At 36.7% G+C, this 22,429-nt stretch overlaps 1 protein-coding gene across 4 annotated transcripts in view; it reads right to left on the bottom strand.

The window, feature by feature from the left end:
- Positions 1-22,429, bottom strand: part of sorcs1 (sortilin related VPS10 domain containing receptor 1) — a 597,151-nt gene that overhangs the window by 167,347 nt on the left and 407,375 nt on the right. For all 4 annotated transcript variants that reach the window (XM_062976277.1, XM_062976275.1, XM_062976278.1 and 1 more), the window contains exon 4: positions 2,485-2,643. In XM_062976277.1, coding sequence (XP_062832347.1) covers positions 2,485-2,643 — 159 coding nt within the window. The remainder of the gene's footprint in view (positions 1-2,484; positions 2,644-22,429) is intronic.

Raw genomic sequence — 22,429 nt, 5'->3', positions numbered from 1 at the left:
GCATCAAGTTGCTCACTAGTTAACTTGCCTTTCCATGTTTTTTTTTAAAAAAAAATAAAATAAACAGGGATGTTCCATTATCAACTGCTATTTACTTTATCTCTTTCATTTATTTTAAGATGTGTTCCAAAACATAATGTTTAGTGAGATGTAATAAGACACTGAGTGATAGATGCTTTTAGATAGCATGCTTTATGGTCTTGTTTGCACACTGGTTTATGGACAAGTTAAAAGAAAAATGCATTCCAAAGGCTGTACCAATTTTAGAACCACAACTAAAGAATCCTAAAAAAAGAAGACAGCATATCAAAATACGTACTGTTTCAACCATCGTAAGAAAAAAGGAAAAATAGATAGGTAGATGTTGCATAAAGCCACAGGGTGCTCTCTCGGCACTGAGATTTTCATGCAGTGCTACTGGTGTGTAACACCACTGCTTTCCACATTCAGAATTGGGACAGAAAGGTATTGGAAAGTAACAATGTAATTCTTTCTTAATTGTGACCTTGAAGGAAAAGCAGTAGTTTTAGCAACTTTCTTTGTACTGCAAGAAAGTCTCTGAAAATTGCAGTTTTCTAAGATTATACACAATTCTATATCTGTTTTTATTGTTGTTTTTATTGTTGTTTTTATTGTTTTTATTGTTATTTTAAAGCTAAGTGTATTATTTTAATCTATTTCTGTAAACCGCTCCAAGCCAAACTGGGAGTAGCGGTATACAAGTCTAATAATAAATAAAATAAATAAATCATTTACATGTAGAAAATACTACTACTTGCAAAGAAAATGCTGTAGTTAGGGACTTTATTGTGTGCTAAACTCACATGTGGAAATTTGGAAATTTTGCGTAGAATAGTTATGTTAATTTTATTTGGAATAATCTCAGTTCTTCTAGAATAGTTTTAGTCCATTATTATTCTTATCATTGTTCTCCAAAATTTAAAAAATACATTTTCACCATGTTAAAAAATACAGTTTCAAAACGTATTACAATTCCTAAGAAAGACATGAAGGGGTACATTCTGGTTTTATTGCAAAGCACCCAATTAGTTGTCAGAGTCAGAGCAGATTCTTAAAGTTACAATTCAAAGTGTTCTTCAATGGTCCAGAATGTAAACTGGAAGTTCTGCAGCTGTTCAAGTTGTTTCTGACCTATGTCCACTCTACATCTATTACAGGGTTTTCTATTCAAGATTTGTTCAGAAGGGGTTTGCAATTGCCTTGCTCTCAGGCTGCCCAGAGTCACCCACTGGATTTTATTGCCAAGCAGGAATTTGAAGCCTGGTCCAATACTCAAACTGCTACATCATATTGGTTCTCTCTTCTTCTTGATGAAATCAAACAAAAGACGTATCTGTTAATCACAATGATAAGATCCAATCTTGTTCAAATAGTAATGTGCTTTATTTCTTTGATGTTTTTAATGCCGAATCCTTTTTAAATTTGTCCAGTTCAGAAATTCCATCCAAGGTTTGATTGCTCAGAAATTATGTTAGATTTTTTTCTGTAGCTTTGGCTACACATTGTTTATGACTCTTAAATAGTAGCTCACCATTTTGTGAAGTGTAGTTTATAAGCTTGGCCATAAATCTATAATTTTGCCTGCCTGCATGTCACTCTTTCTCTTCCTTCTGATTTCCAGCAGTTACTTTACACTTACCTATTTTATTTCATTATAGACATTAATTCTTTATTTATCCCACAATTTGTGCATTACCTATGGAAAATTCTACTTGTAGCAGGGAGCTGAAAACACAGCAAAAATCCACTAAAACCAAGCATTTTAATATCCAGGCCTACTAGCTCATATAACAGAACTGCTGCAATGTAATGCAAAAAGCAATTACTAAAGAAAAGGAATATGTGCCTATGTACTTCATCTTATTCATCTTATTTATTTAGAGACCAATCTCTGAAAGAAAAAACTGCATGATAAAGGTGGAGATAAATTGTGCAATAGATGGCATCAATTACAGTGTGAATATGACTGAAGATCACTGAAATCTCTTCATTACTCCTGTTACTCTGGAATGATGTTGTCAAAAACAAGTAAACAATTGTATTATGCTTGTATTACTTTGATCCTCAATGGGACTCTGGGGAACATGCCAAGTGATAAGAAACCTATTGGGATTAGGCTCAGAGATAATAGGAATGGACTCCTTATCTACCTGCTACAATAACTATTTAGATACATTAAGGAGAAAGTTGCCTGTATTTGCTCAGAACTTGTGCTGCAGTTATCACAGAGTTTGAGGATATGTCCAGTGTTCCATTTGATCAATTTTCTTGGAATCAGTTTCAGTTATTGAGTCTTAATGAAGAGGAAAAACATTTTAACAGTCTGTTCCATCACATAATAAGCCTGACCCTTTCTCATCTTAGTTGATAAGACAAGTGTTTGTAAATTTTACTTGTTTGGACCAGCTGCTCCCAGATGCTCCCAATAATCACCCCTATCTCAAGGTAAATACCCACACCAACCTTCTGATCCTGACTGTAGGCTAGAATCCAATCCTCCTGCTTTGGATGGAAGAGCATGCTGTGGATGTAGAAGTTCAGCCGGTATTTTTGATAGGTGGCTCCTTCATCTGAACTGATCAGGAGACTACTCTCAATTTCTGGATCAGTGAGCAGCATAATCTGTAAGGATAAACAGATGAAGAGTAGAGTTCATGATGAGGGAAAACAAATAAAAAATGTCAAACCTCTAAATCTTTAAGAAATGGTTTTTGTAAAAGGTTTTTTTCTTTTTAGCAGTCCCCAAGTAAAGTAACCAAAAGTGCAGCAAACGTAAACTGAGACAAAAATGAAGGCAACTTTTTTAATGAAAAAAGTTATGTAGCTACATGTCTTAATAAAATACCTCAATTCAGCCCATTACAAAGCACAATCATTGTAATATGTTTTGCTACAAAATACTAGGCTTGACATCGTGTTCAGTATTCAGAATGCTAGGAAATAGATTTATATCACAAACACTAGAATTCTTGGTCTTAGTGCACCAGTGAGAGCACTTCAGAATCCACCTTAGAAGCCAGGCGGAGCCATCAACATAGGGATTTCCAAGGCACTGCAAAGCAGCGAGTGAAGAAGTGTTGAACCCTCTCCCATTCGTGGGACACTTTATGAAAAATCCTGTGTCTAGGTATTTCAAAGCATGGGAGATAGTAATATACTTATATACTTGCTGCTCTAATGCCCAACATCTTGGTGGCACTGCCTGGCCTCTAAGGCAGTTTGTTTTTTGTTTGTTTGTTTGTTTTATAGTCACATTAGAAAATGTTGTTGCAACAATTGAAGGCAGCTTGCTTATCTACATCTCCTGAAACAGGATCTTGGCAACTATTTTTGTTAGTAAATGTACATTAGTTGGATAAATATAAAAGTCTTGAGATTGACTAGAAGCCCAGAAGTGTGTGATGATACTAAATTAATCTGGATTTCAAGAAAAAAAATAAGAGTACGCAGGCTATAAGAAGTAAGAACAAAATGAATAAGAATTGTTTAGTTGATCTTAAACACCTTGAATTCATGCATCAGAATTTCCTAGATGATTTCATATCGGCCTTCCATATCTAATCTGTGATTTCAAAGGCTGGCCGATTGTGCTTACATAGATTTAAAAGCAGTACTGGCTACAGCTTGCATCACTTTTAGCCACTTCTCACATGCTCACACTATTTTTATATTAGATTCTGACAGATGCAAATGTTCATACAGATATGGACTTTATTATTAAAGACTTGTTAGCCATGGACTCCATAATGCCATGCACATTTCCTGTCTATTTGGAACCTGCCTATCTCTAACATTTTCATCAGTTCATTCTGGCCTTAGAAATCCAAATAAAGCAATGATCAGACTAGAATTTGATTGAAATTGGAAAATACCACAAGCAAAATAAAAACATGGAGCAGGATCGAAAGACGTGCTATGCATATGTGGGGCAGAAATGTGCAATCAGCCAGAACCAAAGCACTTTGCGTTGGCAAAGAAATGACTGTTTTTCAGAATGAATAACAGATTGTCTCCTTGGCAGTGGGAACTACTATGGCAAGAACATTAAGCCCTGGCTATGCATGAGCTCTGCTCACTTGCATACCGAAATCAGTTCTTTAGATTCTGGGCATACTAAAATGAGTGTATGCACAATCTAAAGCACATTGAAGAAATCCAAAATATCTGAGCATTAAAAATGCCATAACTGGAATGTGCAACCATTGGCACATATACTAAGCAGAAATGTCTCATCCTGAGGGATGACACACAAAGAGTATTCCCTTTCCCATCCCATGAATTGTCAGATAGTTACTTCCATTACTTGAAGCCAAATGAAAGCTAATGCATATTAACTCTGCATTAATTACGTCTATGTCATTTGCATATTAATATTCCTCTTTTACCTTCTGTATATGTGAGACTGTGCAACTGTGTCACACCCACATGCACATATTTAAGTGTTAAATGGGTTTTTGTTTTATTTTGCTTGAAGATATCTCTATCAGCTGGAATTGCTATAGCACAGTGGTTCTCAACCTGGGGTCCCCAGATGTTTTTGGCCTACAACTCCCAGAAATCCCAGTCAGTTTACCAGCTGTTGGGATTTCTGGGGGTTGAATGCCAAAAACATATGGGGACCACAGGTTGAGAACCACTGTTTTACCATTAACATCCTTAACATAATCCTACATTTTATGTCAAGAACAATGGGCTTTTGTGATTTTGTGATTTGTCAGACTACAAATTACAAAATCTCTGAGTTTACCAGGCTGGGAGATTCTGAGAGCTATAGACTTTGGCTGGATCTACACTGACATATAAACAGCATTATAAGGCAGTGTAGATCCAAACATTGTCACACATACCTCTTGGGGAGATAGAGCAGGATATAAATAAAGTTTTGTTATTATTATATTATTTTAATAGGTTTTCTTGGTCCAACTATGAATGGAGCCCTGTTTAGACATTTAATCTGAATAAGAATAGAATTTGCAGGAATAGGGAAGGGAACTGTGCTCAGTAGTCCTTCACCTTCCCTCTGAGTTTAGGGAACTGTGCACATTGGCTCTATGTCTTCCTTCTAAGTCCAGATCTTGCTGTGTTGACTGGCAAGTTTTGAGAAGAAGTTCTACTTTCATTCGCTTAAACACAAGCAGAACTTACTGTGTGACCTTGATACTTAAAGCACATAGTATGTACTAGCTTCCTTTCAAACCTTGCTGCTAATATACAGCCAATAGGCCCGCCCACCCCCAAGGCCTCCCGCAATGGAGGGGACTGAGACCATTATATATTATCAAACTCAGATACTGTCATTTTGTAGAGATGGGGTGTTTGCTTAATGGGGTCTGCTCATTCTAAGAATAAGGGCTTAGTAGCAGCAACAGTAAAAATAACAATTTGGCCAGCCCTCCAAATTCACTATGTTTAGGGGCACGGGGCCACTTCAAAAGTGGAAAAATGTGGGAAAAGCTCACACACTTGTTTTTAACTTGAGAAAACACCTACCTAGGAATCTCTAGATCCTCCAGCATTACTTTGTAGGCCATTTCTACCAGAGAGTCAAAACTGTAAACATGGACTGCAGTAGTAGTCATGTTGGTAGTGATGGCATTCCTATTATATTCTTGGGTTCACAATCTACCAGATACTAGAATTTTGGGTCATCGATTATTCCAATCACAAAAACATAGGAATCAGTAAGATAACCCAATAATGTGGACTTTTCTAAGTAGTATCATTTTGTAATTTTGTTGTTGTGATGATATTTATCATAATTTCATCAAAATGTTCTGTTAGTTATTTATTCATTTATTTCTTCAGCTGCTATCTTATGTTTCTCCTTCCAGAGGACTCAGGCAACTTAAATGCTTGTTTGTAATTGCTCCCAACTGACTGATCACCACTGAAGCCACTGGTTTCTCACATGTACTGAATCTCCATTTGTAAATCTCAATATTTCACAATTTCTCCCCCACCCCCATGCATTGCCCTCAGGAACTGCTGTACTGTATCAAGAATCCAAACTTTTCTTTTCTCAACTACAGTAGTTATGTCTGGCATACTATATAGGAATCATTTATCAGTTTATATCTGACTCACATAACATTTTCCTTCATTTTTTTCAGGCTTATCTTCCATCCAGTTCTTTGCAGATGGTAAATTATACATTTTGCAAAGATTCCAAGATATCATTGCAGCCGTTATCACATTATTTATTATATTAATTTATATTCATTTTTATTCTCATTGACAGCCTACGTGTTAGAAAATTCTGAGGAGATGATGATGATGATGATGATGATACTTTATTTATAGGCCGCCCTATCTCCCCAGGGGGACTCAGGCAAAAGAGGCAAACATTCAATGCCTTAGTAAAAAACAAACCCATTAATCAAAAGCAGTGCAAAATAACATCATTGTAAACTCAAATTGTGAAATGATGATTTAGAGAAGCCAATTTGGAAAAATGATAAACACAGAATGATTCAATAGATCTTGAGTGTGGGGAAAAGATGGGAGATCTTTGCACCAAACAGTAGAACCCAGGTTTCTTGATCAAAGTATATCTGTCTGTATAAAGTTGCTTATGGCTGGATCTACACTGACATATAATGCAATTTGAATCTGTCATATATAGCCAGTGAAGACTCACATAATGCAGTTCAATGCAGTTAACCTTCATTAAATGGGTTTATACTGACCATATAATGTTGATTCAAACTGCATTATCAGGCTGTTTGTATCTAGCCTTTGTTGTGCATACGTCTTTCAATGGGTTATCTTGATCCATCCAACTTTGAATAGAGTTTGCACAAATGAACTACACTATATGAGTCTATGTTGACTGCTTTACATGGCAATTTAGATGGGGCCGTAGGACTCGTCCACATTGTCAAAACTGTGGAACAAACCAGCATTAAAAATGCTGGTTTAGGTTGCCTTTTGTGGCCACACACAGGGGCAAAACCTCATCTCATTGGTGAGGGGGTGGCCAACTCATACCCGCTGCATCAATGTGGCACCGGCACAGAAAGTGCCACCCTTCCCTTCCTCATTTTACCAGAAAAACAAAGAAACAGCCTCATTACATTTTCTGGAGGCTTCCCTGTAGCTTCAACATGCTGAGTGATGGCAAACTGGAGCTTTGGAGAAGGGAGGGAGGCACTGCCATCCCAACTTACTGGACTGCCTGAATCCAGGGAGTACAGGATGGCTGTGGAGAGCTTGATGGACAATAAGAGAAAGGTCTGAGTCCTTGTACAGTATAAGAAAATGCATCCAGTCTAGCTAACACTACAAATTCAGAAGACATTTTACCACTTATTGCTTAAACATGGTACACCTGCAAAAAGGCAGCAAGCAACAGAGACCTCGGCTTTCTCTCTAAACTACCATTCTTAACGTGTGCTCTGCGGAGCCCTTGGGGCTCCATGTAGCATAATAAGTGGTTCTGTACTTCCCTCCTCTTTCCTGTTCCTCCCCCTCCTCCCTTAGTGCCAAAAGCCTTTTTCCCTCTCCTTCCTTGCCACCAAGATCCTTTCCCCCTTTGCTTGCTTACAAAACCTTATTTCACTCCCTCTTCAATGGGTGCTTTGAGTGTGCTTTTCCTGCAGGGCAGAAGGGAGTTGAACTGGATGGCCCCTGGGGTTTCTGCCATCATCATCATCATCATCATCATCACTATTATTATTACAAAGGCTGGTTAGCCATCTGTTGGGGGTGCTTTGATTGTGCTTTTACTGCATGACAGAAGGGGGTAGGACTGGATAGCCTCTGGGGTCTTCCACAGAAATACTGTTAAGTTTAGTTTGGTTAAATTTGTTCTTCATTTTAAATATTGTATTGTTCTTTATTTCTTTATTTTTTGCACTACAAATGAGATCTGTGAGGTGTGCATAGGAATTTGTTCATGTTTTATTTTCAATTAGTTCACATAAACACTCTCCATCCATCTGCCATTGGCTCGGCCCATATGTTAAACTTTGAAATGCAATGTGTCAAAAAGTTTGCCCATGCCTCATATATACATTATTAAAATAATATAAAAACATTTATTGGGGCTCAATGGGAAACTTTTGCTCTAAAATATCACCTACCAGCAGCCATTCCAGAAGTCTATTTGAACCTGTTACATCTAGCTGGTTCATTATATTGATTAAATTCCTCTCCTAACCTTTCTATTTTGTGTAACATGTCTTATCTGGATTATAAGCCAGAAGGCAAACAATGTCATATTACCTCCCTGGTAAGTCACTTTGGAGAGCCGTTTTTGGCTGAAGGACAAGATTGAAATGTTTTTTTAAAATAAAATAAAATAAATAAATACATAAATGTATAAATAAATAACAGTTCTGAGAAGTTGAACCATATGGGCAATCCTCAATCGACCCTATGGAAGTTTTGAATCCAAAACTTCTATGTAGTATATTTTCAACTTCAGTCATAAACTGAAGTTTGGTACACATGACTATAAATATGAAGAGAAACAACAAAAAAGGGATGGTGCAAAAAGATTGTACTTGAATGATACAAATTAGTCAATCAAGCATTTTGCAATTGCTTCTGTAGAGACATGTTTGCTGGCTAGTGGCCGAGAAAGTAATTTCTCTATAATAGACTGTCACGGTAATTGATAGAAAGTACTCCCCAAAGAGTGTAATGGAATATGAATGACATCTGTCACTTTGTTAATTCTTTCGCTTTGTTCCACATATGCATACTGCAATAAATGAACTAAATGACAGGAAATGTGTGTGTGTTTGTTTTGGCTTTGTTTACATGTATCAAAATTTTGCACATATTGACCATCAGTAGGTGGCTTTCAAAGCGCACCTAGGTTGCTATATAATGTTAGATTTTGGTTTGATTTTTGTTTATGCTTGTTTTGCAGTAACTCTCATAGAATTTAATGATACCTGAAAGCATATATCTCAAGCAACAGGGAACCATTTATATGGTCCAATAGCCCTAACCTTCTACAGACCAAACACCAGTTCTTGGTGAGATTATGTTGGGGTCCTTTGGAAGTTTCATCAGACAATATAATCGCTTTGCATTTATTTATTGGGACATATTCAGAAGCTTCTCTGATTCCCCTCCAATGCACTGTACCATCTGTCATGGGAAGGGACAGTGGTACTATTAGGATTGGTGTTAGGATTGTGGTGTCACCCCCCTGGTCTTCCTACTATATCACAATATTGTAGGTAAAATACCCCCCCCCCCCAATGACAAAACCAGCTAATATAAAACCAGCATAAAATCCACAATCCCCACATCCTTCTAGATATGCCACTGGGATGGTGCTAATGTAGCTCAGTATTATTAACTCTAAGGAGGACTTGGTTCATTGCAAAAGATGAAATAAAATGCCAGCATCTACGGAAACCCCAAAATGACACACATAAGCATGAAGTGATATTATGCCTGTATATATAGCACTAACAGGATACTAGCCAAAAATCAGCTGGCTGTAATCATTCTATTCCTCCTGTGTCTATTCCCTGAACAGCCTCAGTACCCATGGTCTTTTTATCTCCTGACACCACTATCTATACCTGCATAATTATTTCGGCATTGTGCACCAACAGGTTTTCAGCTCATGCCTACATAGGTAGGACAAATGGAATCTTATTAAGAACAAGGACATTTGAGATGAATATTGTGAAAGAACCTAATAATGAGCCATATAAGTCTATGAACTTGTCTCCCAGTGGATGTGGATATATGATTCAGTCTTTATGAGGCTTAATAAAAATAAATGGAGTAGAAATTCCTGAAGCTATGGATCTCCCCGTCTGTGTAAATCCCATATTCCCCATGGGTTAAATCCTACTCAGCAGCTGTCGTGCCATCAGTTCACCCATCCTCACAATGTTCTACAGATAATGAACTCTCTGTCACCTTGGGCAAATGTCTTGTTAATAATCTTGGCACTGTCCATGCATTCTCCAGCCAGGTTTGACCATTTTTATGTGAACTTTCTAAAGTAGTAAGTGATGCATGCAGCCTCTTTGCTTCAAACAGGAAGCTACTCAGAAATGGGCGGGGAAGAGTTTCTTAACCTATTAATAAGTAGAAGATTATGAAAAAAAAAACACTGGAAATTGTTGAGGGCAGAAATATGGATTGGTTGTCCTACACTCATATTCTAGTGTGTGTGTGTGTGTGTGTGTGTGTGCGCGCGCGCGCGCATGCATATGTGTGTTTTGGTGTATAATCCTAAGGTCCCCCCACATGACAAATATAGAGAGAAGTATGTACATGATATATGCATGGCATGGAGGAAGTAGAATCAAGGAATAAAAATCATATACATTCTATACATGTGGAGGAGATATCATCAATGCAGCTCCCCCAGGTAAAAGGGATCCTAGTCAATTAAAAATCATTCTGTATATGTACAACAGGGATAAGGAACATGAAGCTTCCCAGCTGCTGCTGGAAAGTCTCATTATCTGCTGACACTGGATACTTTCTAGATGGTGCTAGAAAGTCTCAAGCATGGCTATCAGAGGCAGTCCAACCATAAGGCGAACTAGGCATTTGCCTGTGGCGCCATCGACCCGGGGGCACCATCGTCCTGGGAGGAGGGCGCCACTCTCCGCCTCCTTCTCCTTCAGGTCTCCTGGCGGCCGCGCTGGGCCTCCCACTGCCCGCGCTGGGCCTTCCGGCCAGCGCGGGCCCGCCTTCACACCACGTGAGCCCACCTTTGGGACCTTCAGAGATTGTGAGGTCTGTGGGAACTTGGAAGCTAGGTATGTGGGGTTTATATATCTGTAGAAAGTCCAGGGTGGGAGAAAGAAGTCTTCTTTGAAGCAGGTGTGAATGTTGTAATTAATCACCTTGATTAGCATTTAATGGCCCTGTGGCTTCAAGGCCTGGCTTCTTCTTGCCTGGAAGAATCTTTTTTTGGGAGGTGTTAGCTGTCCCTGATTGTTTACTGTCTGGATTTCTTCTGTTTTCAGAGTGTTGTTGTTTATTTATTGTCCTGATTTTAGAGATTTTTTTAAATACTGAGGGCTATCTGGGTTATCTAAGTCCACACTGCTCTATATCCCTGTTCAATGTTTAGTGCTAAATTCGCAAATATAGTCATTCCTACATAACATTACCATGTATTGAACTGCTTTTTCTATTGATTTGTTGTAAAACATGATGTTTTGGTGCTTAATTTGTAAAATCATAATGTAATTTGATGTTTAATAGGCTTTTCCTTAATCCTTCCTTATTATCCAACATTTTGACTTATCCAACGCTTTTATTTTTCAGTAATTGGTTTGGGGGGGGCGCCAAAATTCTGTTCGCCTACACTTGAAAAATACCTAGCGCCGGCTCTGATGGCTATGTTAGCTAGCACACATGCTAGTTGTGGTCCAACCATAGACCTCATCAGATGGACTTAAAATCAGTGGCATATGCCAGTTCCTCTCTGTTTTCCCCACAGAACCCACTAGCTCCCATCCCATGATGTAGAGCTACTTCTGGTGGGGCTCCGTGATTCAAATAGAAAGGAACCAGCATATGCTGCCATGGTGGCAACATGGGAGGCTTCCCATGTTGCATAGGGATCAACAGGGGGAAGCTGGGTGGCGATACTTTCTGTCATGAGATGGAGTTTGGGGTAAGTCGGGTAATGTGGGGTATGGGAAGACGGGTTCACCACACTGCCCCACCAGGCACTGCCAGATTCACCTTGATCTGTGGTGATTCTGGCAGCCAATGTGATACGGTCACATATCTGAAGAACCTCCTGATTAGAAGGATACCCATAGATAGGCACACATTTTTCAACCTTTTGTTTGTTCCAAAAGTTTATCAACAGTAATGAATATGAGTTAGTAATGTGCCCACTGCCAGAATCCTATTTTTCTCTCACGTGTAATTAAGGAGACCTAGATTCCTTGAGGAAATGGATCTTTAGAAATGTAAATGTGCAGAACCGGATGCGTATGTGTTCTTCTACATTGGCAATAATAGTATTATGATTGTGTTTTAACTATTGTGGTTCATTCTCATGGAATCCTGAGATTTGTAGCTTAGGAAAAAAATATGTGGTATTCTCAGCAAGAAATGTTTAGTGCGTCACTACATCATGAATCCTAGGATTCCATAGGATGCATCCATGTCAGCTAAAGTAGAACAACAGTGCTATATTTCTCAGTTAAGGTTGGTGTTACTGGAACATCATGAGGCTTGCCATTGGCAGTCCAATCATGACCATCTATTACTAAGATTATGTCTTCCTGCTTTGCTCTTACTTTAACATCATGAATGATAATAATGCAGTGCAATGAAACAGTCACAAAGAAAAATTAAGTAACCCGATATCTGGGTACTATTTCTTTCTATGCTTGATAAATAGAGGGAAAGTAGAATTACATTTTCATTAGATTTATGGCCAACTCAGCTCTGGAAGATTATGATGGTTTTCCTTCCTCTTAAGTACAAAGAATACTGTCCTTTATTAAATAGGCAAGTTTAAAGTTTTTAATCTCTTGACTGTCCTAGAAAGAGAATTAGTGTCTGTGTAAAGCAAGATTTAAATGAACTCTGTGAGAGATCAAATGACATAAGATAAGTTAAATACACATTTTGTTGGCTGAAGGGGTACATGGTAGGTCTCCTATTTCAAATAAAGTGTTTTTTTATTATCGTTTTTAATTCATTTCTATTCTGGCACAAATGAGATTCTTAGTTTGTTTAATACAGGTTATGAGAATGACCATGCTAAATAAAATGCAGAGTTTTCAAAACTATCGTTCCAGAATAATAATAAAAACTGATCTTACAATACATTTAAAAATATAAACTTTATTTTAAAACAATACCTGAAAACATTTTCCAACTGCTGTGCTACTTTGCTAGGCAGGTTGTTATTTGTCATGTTGTTGTGCCTGTATGGGAACACTGTCTGTGGCCCATTATTAAATGCCACAATTCACAGAAAAGGCAACATGAAATGAACAATGTCAGAGCAAAATGAGTATAGGTGTATATGGGGTTGCGGTTATGGATTAGTGATGTTTCCAAAAAATGCACAAATGATAGGACTGGACTGAAAAAGGACATATAATGATAATGTGGAATATTAGTAAATTAATGATGGCTGAGCTCCTGACTGGAAGGATACCCATAGTCACAGCATTTGTCTGATTGACAGGACAGGATACAACAGCCTTTTGACTTTTTAACCACAAATACGACAAGAGTAATCTGTACCAATTATCACAAGATTTATTCATTCACAATACAACTTTTGGCATGCTTTTGCACATGCAAGTATTCATAAAAATGACAATCAATCCGGGTTAGTGCTATTGGCTTCTCATGGCCAACAACTGATATGAAACTTATTGCCATGTAATGTAGCAAAGGTTCTGTGTTAGAAAGGAGAGCTCTAGGAAAGGATTGCAAGAGTTACATACAGAGAAAGGTAGAGTACATGCAACTTCTGGGTCATGTGTTGTCCATCCCTGCTTTGAAAGAGATTCAATAATTTCCTAGATGACAGTTTTATCAGTGCTTTCAGGGAGATGAGATCAATTCCTAATGGTCAGGTCTATCAGTGGGTCTCCTACCTAAACTTTTTCTGAATCTCTGTACCCCATCTATACTATTTTCAGTTTTTCACCAATGCTAACTGTGCCACTGGTGCACAGCAACCTTGTGATGACTAAATGTTTTGCATTAGACAATCATTGCTTATTCAACATAATGGGTGGTGCTAATGAGAGTTCAAGAAATTTGAAAGATATCAGGTTGCCTATAGCTTATCTATACTTTAGATAATATTGAAACAGATTCATGTTTTAATTTGTGTGCTGTAGTTTTGTTTTTTGTTTTTTTTAAAAAAAATATTTACCACAATATAATATGCCCAGAAGTCAGAACAAACTGGGGTTTTTTCACAAGAAATTCTGTGACATTAGCTAAAGGAATATGAATGACGATCACATTTCAAATTCTCATGTGGAAGTCATCATATAACTAATTTATATTAAATATAGCTCATTCATATTACTCATCCCCAGTTTTCACCATAGCACTTAGAGCGTAGGAAATTACTCTAATGTCCAATTAAGCAGGGCTTTGTGCAGACATTTTTTTTAAAACCTATAGATTTCTGATTTTAAAAGTCAGTGCCTTCTCCTGTCCCTGACTATATGCTTAAAATTTATGGTTGTCATAAATAATAGCAAATCCTAAGTAGTATATTTTGCTGACTCTGTATAGCTACTTTAATAAAAGACAATTAGCGTGAACAATATCATTCCAAAGCAACTTGCATGTCACAGGCTTTTATTCTTTAAATTGCGAACACTTCACAAAATTGATGTCTTTAAAGGAAAGAGCAGATAAGTCTTTGTAACTGCCCCTTCATCAAACAAGGTTCAGCTAGGAAAAGATGGTCTTGATATGAATCTAAACATCAGTTCTTTTGTGAGTACTAAGAAAATGGATGTCAATGTCTTGTGGCACCATAATTTTGTCTGATAACTGCAAGTGTTTTAAGAAAGAAGCAACCTTTTAGCATGTTCAAATCTCACTTGGATAGTAGGAAAAACTGGCATTACAGTATGGACTAGCCTTTCTTAGAAAGGCAGTCAAAGTTGAAATAAATTCTCTTTTTTCCCAGTGTCAACTTGTTTCAAAGAAACTTCATAGTTTTGCAGAATCAAATGGAAATATCAAGCAAACCTACAAGTGATGCGCATACCCAGCTTTTCTCTTCAGAAAGGTATCAAACAAAGCAAGTTGCAAAATGTAATTAAAGGTTTCCCTTGACATTAAGTCTAGTCGTGGTCGACTTTGTGTGTGTGTGTGTGTGCTCATCTCCATTTCAAAGATGAAGATGCCGAAGAATCAGCGTTGTCCATAGACATTTCCTAGGTCATGTGGCCAGCATGACAGCATGGAGTGTCGTTAACTTCCTGCAGTAGCGGTTCTTATTGATTGACCCACATTTCCATGTTTTCAAACTGCTAGGTTGTCAGAAGCTGGACTTAACAGCGGAAACTCACCCCTCCCCCTGCATTCAAACCATCAACCTTTCGGTCAGCAAGTTCAGCAACTCAGTGGTTTAACCCACTCCGACAACAGATATCAAAATAATAATAGTCTTAGATAAATATACAAGTACCAAGCTAAAAGCAGCATGAAAGAATAGGACTGTGACATCAAAACAAATGTGGAATAGAAGATTAAACTGCAAATTCCCAAAGTTGATTTAATTGTTTTCTTAATTGCTGTCATCATCATCATCATCATCATGTTTATTTAACCCTGCGTTTTCTCACCACAAAGAGACCCAAAGAGGCTTACATTAAAAGCATTTCAATATAGTTTAAACTTTACAAATAAACAAAGATTAAAACAGCATTAAATATCAATGGTATTAAAAGTTCACAGTTAAAATCCGTAAAAACATATTCAAAGCTAACCCATCTATACTTTGTTTCTAGAAACTTGTACTCCATGCAGAGATTGTCATCTCTGGCTACTTGACATTCTACCATGGGGGAGCTTGCCAGGTGCTCTACTTGGGACCCACAAATTACTTCATGCTATCAGCATATTATACATCCATCAGTAGCCTAGAAATGCAAGCTATGCACAATATGAATATTCTTTTAAAAATCATAAATATTCAGCTTATTGAGAAAAAAAAATTGAAGTACAGAAAACCAGTCAAAAGAACAGTCAACCATTACAAAATTTTAATCTCTGTGAGAGGGTAATATAACCAAAGGATTCTTTTCGTTAGCAGCAACAACAAAAGCACTGTAACGTGTGCAAAAGCTGTTGTTGTTGTTGTTGGTTTTTCCAACTCCCACCCACTATGCTTCTTTAATTGAAGGAAAGGATCAAATTTGTGCAAGAGGTATCTGGTAACTCTTTGAGCAACATTTATTACAAGCTGGCTTATAGGGCAAGGGCCTACCCGCTTAGCAACCTAGTATCTGAGAAAGGTGAAGGCTGACCAGGAAATGTCAATTTTGCAGCTAGGAGAAAAGAGCAACTGTTGTCATTTGCTTTTCTGTCCTTGGTACAACCAGATACTGCCTAGGTGCCCACTGCCCTTCCCGAGGGTCAGTCTACACTGACCTGCTATACTGGCATTGTGTATGCTGGATTGGCTCTGGGATGGGTCAGTTCCTTTTCCCTTCCTAGCAGTAAAAACACAGTCATAGCAAATGTCAAGTAAAATCTACCACAGTGAGGACTAGTCCTAATTCCTAAATACAGAAAAAGCACACAAAACATTAGTGGATTTCTTCAGCTTCCCAATCACATTCACGTTCACTTTATTACGTTCAATGTTCAGCTCATAGAGCTTCCCAATCGGACTTTTTTCTTACATAGAAAAAGAAAAAAAAGGAAAGGGCTACCCAAGGAGGATTATATTGCTACAGTAAAAACATGACTGAAACAGATTTATTTTACTAATCTAGTGGCTGTGGTTTATTACAATTGCCTATTGATTTTGTCTCCTTTGGCTACTCAACCATGTAGCCTATTTGTTCCATGTAAGGATTCACATGAAACTCTTCAAACAAATAAAATGTGCCTGTAGGTGGCATAACGGAAAACCCCCAAAAGCATGGCGAGATATAGAAAGCAGATGAAAATCTATTTGTTTTTAGAAGATATCCCAGCCAGTCTTATAGTCAATAACATTTTTGCAAAGAAAAAAGAAAAAAAAGCTTGAAACATACAAATTCTGTTTTATTTTCATTGGGTAAGTTTTATAAAAAAGCGGACCCAGTTTCTTTCACTTTGAGGAGTGGATGATAAATGGGTACATTTGGTTTGGTTGTAGAAGCTTGTGTCAACTTTATTGACTCAGGAATAAGTGGAAAGAAAAAGCCTTAAACAATTTGTTTGAAGTGTGTGTAAATGCAACCCACATTTGTTCTGAGTAAATGGATTTTGGGCAACAACCAGTGGAAAAGAGTTTGCTGTGGTGATGACTGAATCTTGTTCTACATTTTTTATTCTGACTACATATTCACCAATAAACAATTATCTGGGCAAGAGAGCTTGTAAGAGCTGCCCATAGATAGGTAATAAGTTATAACTATTGGGGATGTGTAACAAATAAAAAAAAAGGTTTCAATATTCATTACGAAATTAGAAAGGGATGAATAGGTTTTGAGGGTGTTTCTGAAATTATGCATCTAAATTTTTTTGGAACTATAATGAAATAATGAATTTTTCATTACTTTTTCATTAAGTAATTGAGCAAGTGGAGAAACTTCATGAGTTCATTTCTCCATCATATTTAGAGCTATCATGATAAAACATACTATAGTTGTACTATAGTAGGTTTTATCATGATAGCTCTAAATATGATGGAGAACAAATTTCAACAAAGCCCAACAAATTTCAGAACGTTACACTCATCTACCATTTTTTGGGAATTTTTTGAATATTTTTTGCAAACTGTTTTTATTTTGAAAAACTACAAAAGCTATCTGCTTGAATTTTATATGCAATGCACAAGTTGACCAGGGCATCAATCCCAAGAAATTTCAGAACAATTCACACATCTATTGATTTTAGGGATTTTAAAAAAAGTTTAGACAAAAACATTTTCCCCCAAAAAGCCACAACAGCAATCCCCTTGAATGTCTAACAGTGTGTCTATGACACACAATTAACCACAGAACTTCAACTTAGCACAGATTTATACTATTTCTTACTTTAATTATTTTTGCAGATTTATTATTATTATTATTATTATTATTATTATTATTATTATTATTATTATTATTATCTAAACGGCTGGCAGCTGCAGCTCTCACTAGGCTTTCTGATGCTGAGCACTGCATTCTGAGAAATGTAACGTAGAGCAGGGCTTCTGAATTCTCTGCCACAGGGGGCATCACCTTCCCAAACTATATTTCCCAGAATGCTGTGTTCTCAGTCTCCCGCTTAGCCCAGCTATCTGTCCTTTCTTATGGTGACCGGCAAGCAGCTTCGGTCTGGCAATGTCCTCTTTGGCTTTACCAAAGTTGCTTAATGCTTATACTGAAAATTAAACTTTGGGAGGCTTCTGAATGTTACAGAATCTTAACAAAAATATTGGTGAGTGTTTCAATTTTTAAATTTTTCTTTCCCCTTTTTTGCATGTTTTTTAAGAGCAATTTGTTTGCATGAATCTAACAAATTACTAAAGATTTACAGAACTAACAATAATTCTGCACAGCCCTAATAACTTTGTGGAAAATATGGATTCTTAAGAACTTTACTTTCACAGCTTCTTCCCACAGTCAGTTAACAATCCATCTGCAATGTTGGCTATCATGTCAAATTAATTTATTTGACTCTCACTATGCTTTGCATACTCATTATTGTAAAACCTCTGTGAAACAGAGAAGAGCTGGAGAATTTAAAAGAGCAAATGAAATGAAATATGTGTTGCCAATGTGAGTAAAAAAAATGTGAGATATTTCACTTCCCTTCTAGTTTTAGATTTTAGACATTTTTTGTGAGATGGCCTGCTTTACATTTTAACTTGGATAGAATATGGATCATAAACTCCATTTGCTCATATTACTCCACAAATGAGACTTACAAGACAAACCTTTTTTACAAGTAGTTCACCCATGGTAGAGTATAATCAGAAATAAATGAAAGTAGTTTTATTTACTGCTTTAAAACTGTATCAAATTCCATGGTTAATGATGTAAAATTCCTATGGATGTTGAAATCTGTCAGTTTATTTATCTCTTAAATTTTAACTGATTGACTTGAGTTCTTTCCATCCTAAATATAAATAAATACATTTTAAGTGTGAATGGAAACAAAAAAATCCCCACTTTTAAAGGCAAAATAAAATATGTCATCATCATCTTAGGCGATCCTTCATGGCTGAGTATTATTGTCTTCCAGATGTAGAGTCTTGAAGTGACCATGACGATCTATTCTAGATCTACATGGTATTTCGCAGTGAGGACATACATTTCCAGATGAAAGGTGGACCCAACAAGGGTTTGCTTGACACGTCTTCCTCTTGGCACATTTTCTCCCTTTCACCTTCTGTTCATGCCTCTTCAAAGTCAATAGCACTGTTGGTAACAGCTGACATCCAGTTAGAATACTCAAGAGCCAGAGTTTCCCAGTTCTCTGTGTTTATATCACATTTTTAAGGTTAGCTTTAAGACCATCTTTAAATCACTTTTGCTGTCCACTGACATTCCATTCTCCATTCTTGAGTTGTGAGTAGAGTGCCTGCTTTGAAGTGATTGGGCAATTGAACAATGTGGCTAGTCCAGCAAAGTTGATGGCAGAGGATCATTGCTTCAATGCTGGTAGTCTTTGCTTCTTCCACAATGCTGATTTGTCCATCTGTCTTCCCAAAAGATTTGTGGGCTTTTTTAGAGGCAACACTGATGGAATCTTTCCAGAAGTTGAGAGTGACATTTGTAGACAGTCCATATTTTGCAGGTGTACAATAGAATTGGAAGGACAATAACTTTATAAAGAAGAATCTTGGTATTCCTAAGAATGTCCTGATCCACGAACAATCTCTACTCCATTTTAAAAAATGCTGTACTTGCAGAGTTCAGACAGTGTTGTATTTCAGCATTGATGTCAGCTTTTGGGGAGAGGTGGCTGCATAGATAGTGGAAATTGTCAACATATTATAGTTTTCCACCATGAAGCTTGATTTCTGGCATTGCAGAGGAATTAGCTGGTGCCTTTTGATTATCTCTGTTTAGTGAAAGGCCAAGGTTTTCATATATAAATAAATATTACAGTGCAGATAAATATTAATTAATTAATTGTAAGTATGAATGGAAACAAAATTTTCCCCACTTTTAAATGCAAAATGAAATATGTATATCCATAGGAAGGACCCATTTTATCCCTGCTTTCGTACAGGTGTTAAAAGTGAGATGCAGCTTTAAAAAAGAAACAGCTATCATATTTATTTAATTTGTAGCCTGCCTGTCACTCAATATGGGACCCAACATAACTAATGCAGTACTTAACATGATTTAGTAATGAATTTAAAAATAAACTCTTAAGAGTTATGCAGTCAAAGTACTAGTCAAGAATGGTCAAATCTGCAACACTTGATTTTTTAAGATCTCGGTTTATTGTTATCCTAAATGTAAAACCAAAAAAGTCAATGTCCATATATTTATTTACAAAAAATCAACCAAAATGAAATCTATCTTCATTCCCACCCCAAAATATGTAGGTTTCTGTTATGCAGTAAGGACACTGAACAAATAATGACACGTTGCTACTAATAGCCAGGCAGAACAGATTACAACATGCTTTTAGGACAAGCCATTCACATTTTGATAGAAAAACAGAGTGCAAATGTACTTCCATTACTACATCATTATCTATGTTGGGCTGCCATTAGTATTCAGAAACTTCTGCTCATCCAAAGAGCTGAAGCTAGTTCTCTGGTGATAACTAATTATGGGAAACATACAACTCCTTTACTACCATAGCTTCATTAGCCAGCAATCTTTTTCCTCTGTAGATGCTGGCCTCAGATACAAGCAAAATGTCAGGAGAAAATGCTGCTAGAACACAGCTATATAGCCTGGACACCACACAACACCCCAATTTAATATGCTGTTTGTTAAGGGTTATGTTAAGTCTTATAATGAATTCTAATGTCTCAGTATTATTCACTGATTTGGGTTTCTTTTAAGAGAGAAAAGGAACAACAACAACAACAACATGTTAAAACTTCATAAATTGTTTAATCATTTTTAAAGTGTGTATATTTATATTTGTGCAATTTTGGATTTGTATTGCTGTTACATGATGTTAAATCTTTTGAGTTTCTTTATTGTGAGAAAGGCAGGATATAAATGAATAAATGGATAAATAAATGACCCATAATCTCCTTTATGGCTCAGGTCCAGATTAATTGAAAGCTTAATTCTCTAATATGAATTTTCTCTCTAGCAAACTATCCTCACAAGTACATTGGGAACATAGTAAAGGCCCTTCTCAGAAGCTGCTCCAAGGTTGTGGGACTATCTTTCTATTGGGCTAAACTCCTTGTTGTACTCCTTATAACATATACATATTTTTTTGTTCTGTTTTTGTTTTGACAGGCTGTTGGGAACTGCCTGACCAAAGGGAAAGGGCTTCGAGTACTATGCTGTATTGTTTGTATTTACTTTCTTTTCTTTTTAATGAATACTGTATATACTTGAATATAAGATGAGTTTTTCAGTCCTTTTTAAGGGCTGAAAAAGCCCCCTCGGCTTATGCTCGAGTATATAGGTAATCAGAGTTGGACAGTCTTATCTCATTAAAGCCTTATTATTATCTTAAATTACAATTTTATGTAAATATTCAAAAACATTTAACCTACTGATGCCTCAGTTAATGTAATGTTATTGGTCTCTATTTTTATTTCTGAAATTTACCCATTTCCCATCCTCATCTTATATTTGAGTCAATAAATTTTCCCAGTTTTTTGTGGTAAAATTCGGGTAGGCTTATACTTGAGTACATAGTGGTATATATTTTTCTTTTACTTTTAATTCTGTTCATAGTTTAATTCTATTTTAATTTTTGAATTTTTAAGTGACCTTTTCAATCTTTTTGTGGGTAGGGTATCTGTTTTAATCTTTTTTTAAAGTTACTTTAGGGTTGGAGAAAAGGCAAGTTAAAAATTAGTAAGTAGGTACTGTATATACTCATGTATAAGCCAAAGGTAGGTTTTAGGGCCGAAATTATAATTGATATGACCTGTAGATAGGTCGAGGGCCATTCACCACTACAAACTCAGGTCCCATCTACACGGATCATATAATCCAGTTTCTGAATCCAGATTATTTGTTTTGACCTGGATTTTATAAATCGACACTCTCATATAATCCAATTTAAACCAATCTGGATTCAGAAACTGGATTATATGGTAGTCTAGATGGGAACTCAGGGAACCAGCCCTTCTTGGCTGCCACTGCTGTCATTTTCCCACTTAGGTATTTAAAAAGACAGAAGTGGCACCACAGTGGAGGGAGGAAGTAGAGGGGATCATACATTTTCTAGATTTTCACCTTTCACCATTCTATCCAGAAATGGTTCTTTACAAAAGAGCTAAGGTGCAGAACTTACATAGATAAATCAACCCAGGTTTTGGGGGTCATTTTTTGGCTAAAAATTCTAGACATATACATGAGTATATACAGCAAGAAAGTAACATTTTAGACTGTTGGAATTAAAGCTACAGAGGCCCAGCTTCAATCTTCACTTAAGCATGAAATTTATTGGTTGCCTTTAGGCCTATTATTATCTTTCAGCCAAACATAATTCATAGACATGTTACAAAAGATAAAATGGTGGGCTTTGCAATGGAATGAGAACACCAGGAGACTTTCTTGGCTGAAAAACAATGATAACAATGTGAGATATATAAAAATAATAAATTTGACAA

This window comes from Anolis carolinensis, chromosome 3, assembly GCF_035594765.1.
Source record: "Anolis carolinensis isolate JA03-04 chromosome 3, rAnoCar3.1.pri, whole genome shotgun sequence".
Lineage (NCBI taxonomy): Eukaryota > Metazoa > Chordata > Lepidosauria > Squamata > Dactyloidae > Anolis > Anolis carolinensis.
Note: the sequence above shows the minus strand (reverse complement) of the source record. Positions and strands in the feature narration are given on the sequence as shown.